The 11371-nt window shown below is 46.8% G+C and overlaps 1 protein-coding gene across 4 annotated transcripts in view; it reads left to right on the top strand.

The window, feature by feature from the left end:
• The first annotated feature begins 2993 nt into the window (after nt 1–2993).
• Sos1 (SOS Ras/Rac guanine nucleotide exchange factor 1) overlaps nt 2994–11371 on the top strand; it is a 123391-nt gene continuing 115013 nt past the window's right edge. For all 4 annotated transcript variants that reach the window (XM_045137155.1, XM_045137156.1, XM_045137154.1 and 1 more), the window contains exon 1: nt 2994–3097. In XM_045137155.1, coding sequence (XP_044993090.1) covers nt 3011–3097 — 87 coding nt within the window. In that variant the 5' untranslated portion in view covers nt 2994–3010. The remainder of the gene's footprint in view (nt 3098–11371) is intronic.

Genomic DNA, 11371 nt, shown 5'->3' with positions numbered 1-11371 from the left:
CGCCACCTTGTGCATCTGGCTTACATGGGACCTGGAGAATTGAACCTTGTCCTCTGGCTTTGCAGGCAAGCGCCTTAACTGCTAAGCCATCTTTCCAGCCCCAAAATATTAAGGAAAAAAAAATACTGTCATCTGTGTGTAGGCACAGGCATCCTGAAGATAGACAACAACGAACATATGCAAACTGTTGATCTTTTGGTGTTTACATTGTAGTGAGAAATAACAAGAATAGAAGCCTGATTTAGTGCTAGCAAGGAGATATCCAGTGCTTGTGATAGAAGCTTATAGATGGTAAATACTTAAGACTGATCAAAGAGGGCTTCTTGGAGGTGGTGGATGTTTGTAACCAGCCAGCTGAACAACTTAGGAGCTCTAGACTGAGAAGAAATAAACACAGCAGGCTGTTTTCTTGGCTGGGCAGAAGGTTTGTGAACTGGAGTGTGATGAACTGATTGAGAATGGGGAGAAAACAATGAGAATGTAAATAGCAAGATGCATGGTTTTGTGCATGTGGTTTTATTATTTATTTATTTCAAGGTAGGGTTTTGCTCTAGTCCAGACTGACCTGGAATTCACTATGTAGTCTCAGGGTCGCCTTGAACCCATGAGATCCTCCTACCTCTGCCTCCTGGGTGCTGGGATTAAAGGCATGCGCCATCATGCCCAGCTGGTTATATGTTTTGTGTTTAAGATAGGTCTTTATGTATCTAACCCAGGATGGCCTGGAACTCAATAAAAAGTCAAGATTGGCTTTGAAGTCCTGGTTCTATTGCTTCCACCTCCCTCCTCAGTGCTTGAAATGCATTTTAAGAACAATCAGAACCCCAGGACTTTCTACAGGGGGCTGATTTTGATTCAGTCACTTAGGATCATACAAGCCAGTCATTATTCTACAATACAGTCCTGTAAGCATTAGAAGGTAATTGACATATTGCTTTCTGAACCTCCTGCAAGGTTCCTGTACTACTACTTACCCAGAGCCTGTGTGGTTGGATTTCAGAATTTCTGAACATATTGAAAGCATAGGGATTTTCAAAAGAAGATGAAAATATGTGTATATATTATAAAAGGAAATTCTCTAAGATTTTATTCAGATTCTCAAAGCGGTCCTGTAAAGAATAAGAGTTGTTGTTGTGATTACTACAGTATAGCAGGGCACAGTCTCAACTTCATCTTGGGCCAGTTCTCTGAACTATCTTCCCATTCATGAAACGAAAGTAACAGGGTTGCTATGAAGGTTACGTGAGGTGATGCTCCAGAAGTGTTTAATGACAAGGCATGATGTGTCGTGGTATGGCACAGTGCTACTATCGTTAAGCACGTGCATGCTTGGTTGGAGACAGTGTATAGACGCAGCTTCTATAACATTCCAGGAACATTGAGTCCCTAGGGTACACAGAGTACCAGGTAAAACAGATTTGCCTTGCAGAAGTTTATCATGTAGTTGAAATCCATGAAAGATACAAAACTGGATGGATTACTGCACCCAGAAAATGCTCTGGGGTCTGGAAACTAGACGAAGTCTTTGCTTCGACTAGAGGTAAACGCTCCCCGGAGTTCATATAGGAAGTGGGTTTGAACAATTGATAGGGAGGGGCTCCTCTTCTAAGGTGGACTGAGAGTAGAAGGAACGTTGTGGTCGTGCAGTCTGTTTGGTATGCATCACGTGCTCGGGGCATTCCTTATCTTAGTTCAGGAACAAAGTACACACCACACACACACACACACACACACACACTTGACTGAAACACGCACATGCACACACACACCCTTGTCTGAAACATCAGGCCCAGGCTCTGCAAACACACACATACACATTCTCATACACACACCCTTGTCTGAAACATCAAGCCCAGACTCTGCAAACACACAGTCTTTCACACACACACACCTTTGTCTCAAGCATCAGGCCTAGGCTCTGCAAACACACACACACCCTTGTCTGAAACATCAGGCCCAGGCGCTGCAAACTCTCTCTCACACACACACACACACACACACACACACACACACACACCCTTGTCTGAAACATAGGCCCAGGCTCTGCAAACACACACAGTCTCTCTCTCTCACACGCCCTTGTCTGAAACATCAGATCCAGGCTCTGCAAACGCACACAGTTCTCTCTCACACACACACACACGCCCTTGTCAGAAACATCATGCCCAGTCTCTGCAACAGAGCCGGGTGTGGGGGGTAGGATCCAGGCTGCCGGACCGCACTCTGGAGCAGGGTGGAGTGGGGGAGTGTCCAGCTTCAGCGTGCACTCCCCCTGGGCCCGCCCTCTCGGAGGTCTCCCGGAGCAGTCGCCGCCTCCGCTGCTCCCGGGCCCGGGCTCCTCCTCCCCGGCGCGCGCGGGCGAGCCACAAAACCCGGAGCGCGCGGCCGGCCGGGCGGCGCATGCGCGTGGGCGCGCAGGTTCGGTTTGCTAATAGGAAGCTCCGGCGCTCCACCGGCGGCGGCCGCGGCGGCGGCGACAGCGCGGGGCAGAAGCAGCCAGACTCCGAGAGCCCGGGACCTCGGGCCCTTCCCTTCCCCGCTCTCCCCGGTCCCCGTCCCCAGCCAGCCACCGCCGCCAGCTCCGGCCTCGGATCCCGGAGTTCGCTGTGTGCTGGCGAGCGGCGGGCGGCTCCGCCTGCCCTCCGGCCCGTGCAGCCAGGCAGCAGGCCCGGGCGGAGGGAGGGCAACCCGGAGAGAGGGGGGTGGGTGGGCGCACGGGATGCCGCCGCCGCCGGCGCCCCCGTCGGGCTGCCTTCGCTCTCCGCCGCCGGTGCCCGTGTCCGGTGGGTGGCCGGCCCAGGGCCTCGCCCCCCTGCCGCCCCGCCGGGGCTAGCCCAGCCGCTCGGCGCCCCTCCCCCGCAGGCGGGGAGCGCGGGAGACCAGCCCGGGAGAGAGGGCCGGCTGCGCGCGGGGGGGCCGCGGCCCTGCTCCGCGCTGCGAGCGCGCTGTGTCGCGGCGCGGCCCTGCCCGGCCACCGTCGCCGCCGCCCGGAGGCGCCCCGGCGGGCACCATGCAGGCGCCGCCGCTGCCCTACGAGTTCTTCAGCGACGAGAACGCGCCCAAGTGGCGCGGGCTGCTGGTGCCGGCGCTGAAGAAGGTGAGGCGTCCCCCAGCTGCAGACCCTGGGGCGCGGGGAGGCGGGGCCGTCTGTCTTTCTCCCCAGTCCGTGCGAGCGAGCGAGCGAGAGCTCTGCGCACCCCGAGCGCTGTCCTGGCTGCGGCCCCCGCCGTCGCGCCCGGGGCCCTCCCTCCCCCCCCGCGGCTCTCTGTTGACACCCGGAGCCGGGTTGCGGGCACTGGAAGGCCGCCGCTCGGAGCCGCCCGCCGCCCTCACTCCCGGTGCAGACGCTGCGGTGCACGGAGCTCGGGTGCTCCATGCGGGTCACTCTGCCGCCCTCTTGGGGACCCACCCCTCCCCTCCAAGCCGCCGTCAGCACCCCCTTTCGTAGGTGCTGCCTGCGGGCTGCTTCCAGCGCCGGCTCCGAGCTGGCCTGCCCCGCGGGGTGCCAGGCCCTATGTGACCCCCGCCCCTGCTGGCAAGGGGCTGGTGCACATGCCACCCTGTTCGTTTTGCGGTCTGCGAGTTTTGAGAACCTTCCAACTGTCAATTTTTTTTAACCTTTTTATGTTACTTTTGAGTTTGCCATAGGCTAACTTTAATATTAGAAGTGTGGCTACATTTTAAAAGGCTTCTAAAGCAACGTTGTCACGTAAGTGATGACTACCTCCGAAACCGGCGTGTTTGAATGGATTTTAAAACAACCAAATTATTTTTGTTTCCTTTTCTTCTTTACCTTTTCTAGAGAGATTGCGCTACTCTTTTGGTAGCGTTTTCGAATCCTGATTTCATGTTGCTCAGTTAATGTCCATGCTATCTTGTTAAAATACAGTTTTGTTCCCACTGAGAATTAAGAGTATGGTTTATCGTTTGTGTGAAATATTCATACTTGACTAAAATGCCTTAATGGTGTTCAGTGTTTCTTAAAATGCCAGCAAAATTTGCTTTTCTTTTTGTTTTGTTTTCTCCTTCCCCTCTTGTTATTTCATGGTAGAAACGATTTGACTTACTAGCAGAAATTGCTCTTACATTTCAGATTTAGGGTGCCAATCTCTCCTCCCGTGCGCCCCAAGTATTACAGTGCTCCCAAACCTCTCTCTGATGTTTTCTAAGAAAATGAAAGAGATGTCGTATATCTTGCATACTTTATTCATTAGCGATCCCTTGAGGACGCGCTCCATCTATTTACTTCTGCATTATCTGCAAGCTTAGCTTATAATAGAGATGGAGCGGTGCTAGAAGCGCTGGTATCCAGACAGGGCAGGGAAAGACGGAAAAAATGTTTAAGATGTACGTTTCAACGACATCATACAGCATTACCAATGTGTGGCCATTAGAAGCAAGTAGCGCCTAACCTAAGGGAGCCACTAAGATAACCCTTGAGGATCCTTTGAAGGAGTGCAGAGAGCATTATAGAAGTTGGCAGATCTGGTCTAACCTGCCACATGGGTGGCCTTTGCTGAATGAAATCTGTTCACAGACACATTATGTTTGGCTGGCAAGGCTGTTTGCAAATGTTATTAGTTTCTAATATTTTAAAATGAGATCAATGACATCAAATCTGAATTTTCAGCTTTTCTGTTCTTTTTTTAAAATATTTTGTTTTTTTATTTATGTGTGAGAGACAGAGAGGCAGAGAGAGCCACTTGCCTTGAATGAGAATGAGTGTGCGAGGGCCTCTAGCCACTACAAAGCCACCCCAGACACATGCACCATTTTGTGCATCTGGCTTATGTGGGTCCTGGGGAATCAAACCTGGGTCGGTAGGCTTTGCAGGCAAGCACTTAACTGCTAAGCCATCTCTCCAGCACCACTCCCCTTTGGGGTTTTTCTTGAGGTAGGGTCTCGCTGTAACTCAGGCTGACCTGGAATTCACTAAGTAGTCTCAGGGTGGCCTCAAACTCGGCAATCCTCCTCCTTCTATCTCCTGAGTCCTGGGATTAAAGCTGTGTGGCACCACACCAGGCTCAGCTTCTCTTGAATAATGTGAAAATTTCTCTCCAAGACAAGGCAGAAAACTGCTGGATTTAGTAAATGACTGCCTTCTTTAGGCAGACCACGTATAACCACTTTTCCAGTCCTACTCATGTTTTAAAGCTTAGGTTTGGGGCTGGAGAGATGGTTCACTGGTTAAGGCATTTGCCTGCAAAGCCTCCCGACCCAGGTTTGATTCCCCAGGACCCACATCAAGGCAGATGTACAAGTGGTACATGCATCTGGACTCTTGTTTGCAGCATCTGAAGGCCCTGGTACACCCATTCCTCCCCCCCCCCCATTTCTCTGCTTGCAAATAAGTAAATAAAAATTTTTTTTAAAGCCTAGTTAAAAAAAATTTTTTTTAAACTTTTAAGCAGATACCCTTGTAGAAATGATGGGTGATGGTGGATGTGTACCTACTTGAGCTGATAGATAAGGCTCTTCCCTTGATTCAAATTTCTATTAGCAATGATTCTAACGTACCTGAAACAAAGTTGAACCAAAATTTCATATCTGAATATGCCTTTGGTAGTTCGGGACCTGAGTTTTCACCTGTATGCTGGACCTTTTCTATGGATGTGTTGTTCTCTTCAGTACTTCTTTCAGACTCCCTTGAAGATTGCCTAACTCTGCTCTTGGGACTTTGTGATTCCTTTTAGCTGGGATGTCCATCTTTGCCTGCCTAACACTGCTCATTCTTCACTCAGCTTCAGAGCTTTCCTCAAATCCTCACTATTACTCTTTCATTTTCTTTTCACCTCCTATTGAGATTCACTCATGTGAATTTTAAGTTCCACCTCTTGATTCGATTGCATACCTCTTAAAAATAGGAATGAATCCTACCCTCATGTGATTCCCCATTCGTGCTGTCCTGACACCTGTTGGCACTCAGTTTGAACAAATGAGTTAAGGGAACCTCTCCCTCCCTCTTTACCTACAAGTTCATAAATTTCTTCTTAATAGCTTTATCATTTCATTTGATTGCTTCAAAACTTTGGAGTCATTTTGATTTCTCTCTGTATGTAAACCTGTCTGTTCATTAGCCTGTAAACATCCCAACTGCTTTAAGTCCCCCTTTTCAGATTAATGTGACTTATTAACTGAGTCTATTACTCATATTTGCCTTTACTTATATTCCAAATTTCAGAAGTTATAGTATACTTTGGAAAATACCACACATTTGGTCGGGCATGGTGGTGCATGCCTTTAATCCGAGCACTCAGGAGGCAGAGGTAGGAGGATCACCTTGAATTCAAGGCCACCCTGAGATGACATAGTGAATTCCAGTTCAGCCTGGGCTAGACTGAGACCCTACCTCGAAAAACAAAACAAAACAAAAAATCACACATTTGTTCACAACCATTGGTGTCTTTTAAAGTTAAGGCAAAATAAAATGCACAGCTTTTAGCTTGGAATTTATGGTGATTAAAAAGCTGATTTTATCTTTATTTTTTGAGATTTTCTGACAAGCATACTGAGGTATGACCTTAGACCAGAGTAGACTTTCTACCAGAATCTTTATGCTTTAGCTAGACAAGACCAGCTACTTTTTGTTGTTGTTGTTGTTAAATCTATTCCCAATGTCCCATTGTATCAATCCTGTTGTATCTATTGGTTTAAGTCCTATCTTATCACATAAATATATCACTTCAAACCAAGTACTGTCTTTGTCCCTAAGGATAAAAAGATAAATGAGATTATTGGAAAGACTAACTTAGAACATGATGGAGAGTGGTAGGGAGAGATAGATACCTGATTCATAAGCAAGTTGTTTTTTATTTTTATTTTTATTTATTTATTTAGTTTTTCAAGGTAGGGTCTCACTCTACTCCACACTGACCTGGAATTCATTAGTCTCAGGCTGGCTTCAAACCCATGGCGATCCTCCTACTTCTGCCTCCCAAGCGCTGGGACTACAGGCACGAGCCACCTGACCAGCTGCAAGTTGTTTCTTAAAGAATATTTTTAAGTACATGTATGTATGGGTACACCAGGGCTTCTTGCCTCTGTAAACCAACACTAGATACATACATCACTTTTTTTGGGGGGGTTTCAACATAGGGTCTCACTCTAGCCCAGGCTGACCTGGAATTTACTAGGAAGTCTCAGGGTGGCCTTGAACTCATAGCGATCCTCCTATCTCTGCCTCCGCCTCTGGAGTGCAGGGATTAAAGACATGTGCACCACCACGCTCAGCTACATACACCACTTTTTGCAGATGACTTTATGTGGATACGGGGGAGATGAACTTGGGCCAGTAGGCTTCACAAGCAAGCACCATTAACACTGTGCCATCTTTCCAGCCCCCCTATGAACAATTTTTTGTTTTTGTTATTTTTACATAAGGTTTCACTCTGTAACCCAAATTGGTCTTGAATTTACAGCATAATCCTTTTGCCCCAATCTCTTTAGTGCTGGGATTATATGCATGAGCCAGCCATTAAAGAGTTTTAAATAGGGGAAAACACCAAATTTGAATTTTAGAAAAATTTACATTGGCCATAGAGTGGAGAAGAATGAGAATTGAATCAAGGAGAAAAGTGGAAAGCTAGCAGGTGATATGCACTTGGATTAAGGGTACATTTGAATTAGGATGGAAATGGAGGGATGGGATTTGTTTGAAAGAATTGGGCTAAAGAGATGTTTCAGTGGTTAAAGGCACTTCCTTGCAAAGCTTTATGACCCTGGTTCTGTTCTCCAGTATCCAGGTAAAGCCAGATGTACAAAGTGGCGCATGCATGTGGAATTTGTTGCCAGTGGCAAGAGACTATAGCTATCCATTCATTCTCTCTCTGTAAATACAAGTATTTTTTTTTTTAAAAAAAGGGGTAGAATTGTCAGGACCTAGTACTTGCTAAGTGATTGGAGGAATGTTAAGGAAAAGTCCTGTATCGGATTCGCATGCATGTAGTCAGCACAGAAAACTGTAGGAGAAGCTTTCAGGGGTGGAGAGAGGAGTGGCAAAAATGAGATAATTTTTGGATGTGTTGATTTGAAAGGTCTTACGGGCTGCAGTGATAGCTCAGCAGTTAAAGGCACTTACTTCAAAGCCTGACAGCCTGGGTGGGTTTGATTCCCCAGTACCAACATCAAACTAGATGCATAAAGTGGTTTATGCATCTGGCGTTTGTTTGCAATGGCAGGAAGCCCTGGGGCAACCATATTCTCTGTGTGTGTGTGTCTGTCTCTCAAATAAATAAAAATATTTAAAAGGGCTGGAAAGATGACTCAGTGGTTAAGGTACTTTCCTGTAAAGCTTAAGGGCCAATGTTTGATTCCCCCAATGACCCTGTAAAGCCAGATGCATGAAGTGGCACATGCATTTGGGGTTTGCTCACAGTGGCAAGAGGTCCTGGTGTACCTACACTCACTCTGACTCTCTCTAAATAAAAATTTTAAAAAAAATTAATAAAAGCCCTTTGTGTTATTCAGATTTTGTTACCTGACGCAGCAAATGTGAAATTCTAGGTGGGTAAGTAAAGAGTTAAGAGTAGATGAAGCCCGTATCTGTAGAAAGATGGACACAGGAGCCAGGTCTGTAATCTTAACAACTTAGGAGGCTGAAGCAGAAGGATCCAAAAGTTCAAGACCTGCCTAGACAATTTAGCAAGACCATGTCTGAAAATAAAAAGTGAAAAAGGGCTGTGATGTGGCTCATTGGTAGAATGCATGCCTAGTATACACAAGACCCTGGCTTCAATCCCCAGTGCCCCTGCATCACAGCAAAAAAAAAAAAAAAAAAAAAAAGAAAGAAAAGAAAAGAAATTTACACATGAAGGTCTGTATAGCCCCCAAGTAGAAACCATCCAAGTGTCCATTAACAAGTGAATCAACATCATTATAGAGCCATACTGTGGAACCAAAAGGAATGATTTGTATGGGTTGGTGTAGTGCCTGCCCATCATGCACAAAGTTCAATCCTAGGTTCAGTCCTGCACACTGCATAAAGCTAGGACGGTGGTGCACAGATGTCCCACCATTAGTCCCAGCACTCAGGATGTAAAGGCCAAAGGATCAGAAGCTCAAGGTCATCCACTGCTATATGGCAAATTGGAGGCCACTTTGGGGTACTTGAGAAACTATCTCAAAACAGGAAGGGTAAGGGAAGGAATGAAAAAGAGAACATGAACCTTTGATTGTTCTGGAAGTGTCAAGGATTTCTGTATATGCTGGAATAGGTCAGAATTTAGGTATATAAGGCTGATTGTATGTAAATTGTATCTCAATGAAGGTTTTTGAAACAAAAGATGGGAGCACCCATTGCAGTGACTAGAGTAAGGCTGGAAGGGGCTGGTGTCAGAACCGGGATATGCAGAGCAAAGACAGAGGGAAAGAAAGGCATGGTCAGAGGAAATGGAGAAGGAAGAGCCAGGAGGGAGAAATGAGACCCGAGTGTCTGAGACACCAAGAGAGGAATGAGCTTTAACATAAGGACTCACCCACCATGTCCGGCTACAGGAGAGCCAAGTAAGGTACCTGAAAAGTGTTGGATTTGACAGCTAAGGGGCCATTGTTATTTACATCATCAGTTTTAGTGTAAGATGAATGAGTATGAAAACAGTAATACCAAAAGCAGATGACTGTCTTCCTTTTTTTCCTTCAAATTTTTTTTATTAACACCTTTCATGATTATAACAATATCCCATTGTAATGCCCTCTTCCCCCCAACTTTCCATTCTCCATCCCCTACCCGTACCCCTCTCAATCAGTCTCTCTCTTATTTTGATGTCATGATATTTTCCTTCTATTATGATGGTCTTGTGTAGGTAGTTTCAGGCACTGTGAGGTCATGGATATCCAGGCCATTTTGTGTCTGGGGGGAGCACGTTGTAAGGACTCTTACCCTTCCTTTGGCTCTTACATTCTTTCTGCCACCTCCTCCACAATAGACCCTGAGCCTTGGAAGGTGGGATAGAGATATTGCAGTGCTGAGCATTCCTGTCACTTCTTTCCAGCACCATGATGCCTGCTGAATCATCCCAAGGTCACTGTCCTCTGAAAAGAGAAGATTCTCTACCAAAAGTGAGAGTAGCATTAATATAAGGGCATGAACATTAAGAGAAGTGCTTATTGGGCAGTTTGATAAGCACAGTATATACATTTAGCCAGACAAGCAGCAGACATTACACCATAGGGCTTACGATTAACCCTGTTTTATTTTATTTTATGTTTTGGTTTTTCAAGGTAGGGTCTCACTCCAGCACAGGCTGACTTGGATTTCACTATGAAGTCTCAGGGTGGCCTGGAACTCAAGGCAATCCTCCTACCTCTGCCTCCTGAATGCTGGGATTAAAGGCATGCACCACCACGCCCAGGTTTTAACCCTGTTTTAAATTTTCAGTATCAGGGATGTATTCCCTCCCATGGAACGGGCCTTCAGTCCAATTAGAGGGCAGTTGGTTTCCACCATGACAGACATGCCACTATTGTACCTGTTGGCTCATTTGGCCTCACTGGCCACATATAAGGCTTGCAGTGTCCACTGTTGAGTATCTTCACTGGTGATTTCTCTCTCTCCCCTTGAACTGCATGCAGGATGTCTTCTTCCAGCTTTCTGTCAGCTGGTCTACATGGAGGAGGTGATCAGCTCAGTTCCAGCAGGATTTCTCGGTGGCCTTGCAGCCCAAGTATGTGGAGTCTTCAGCAATAGGGTCTTACCATCTATTCCTGGTGGGAAACCAAGGGCCTTGGCAATGGTCTATAATGTTTTGGAGGCATCAGGGACCTCCCTGGCCAACAGCTCACTGGAAGGTATCCCATCCCTGGCACTGAAAATTTTCTAGCAACAATCTACGGCTCCTGAGTGCTCCATTGCAGATTACTTTCTTTCCCAGGTTTTCCTGGAAGCTTGGAAATGAAGGGAAAGATAATACTGATGAAACAAAGTGCTGGTCAAGTTGGGGATGCATACATTTTTTGTTTCTTTGACAAAAGCTTGTTAAAAGCCTTTAGGAGCCGGGCATAGTGGTGCACTCCTTTAATCCTAGCACTTGGGAGGCAGAGGTAGGAGGATCACCATGAGTTGAAGGCCACCCTGAGATTACATAGTGAATTCCAGGTCAGCCTGAACTAGAGTGAGACCCTACCTCGAAAAACTAAGAAAAAAAAAGCACCTTTAAGAAAGGAGCTGATTAAATGATGTTAAGAGCTGGGGAGATGACAGGATGGGTTGAGAACCTGAGTTTGAATTCCCAGAACTCATTTATAAAATGCAGAGCGGAGAGGGCAGGCAGGCAAAGGTAGGAGGATTGCCATGAGTTTGAGGCCAGCCTGCAACTAGAGAGTGAGTGTCGGGTCAGTCTGGGCTAGAGTGAGATCCTCTCTGGCCCAGGGGGTG

This window comes from Jaculus jaculus, chromosome 18 (genome assembly GCF_020740685.1).
Source record: "Jaculus jaculus isolate mJacJac1 chromosome 18, mJacJac1.mat.Y.cur, whole genome shotgun sequence".
NCBI lineage: Eukaryota > Metazoa > Chordata > Mammalia > Rodentia > Dipodidae > Jaculus > Jaculus jaculus.
Note: the sequence above shows the minus strand (reverse complement) of the source record. Positions and strands in the feature narration are given on the sequence as shown.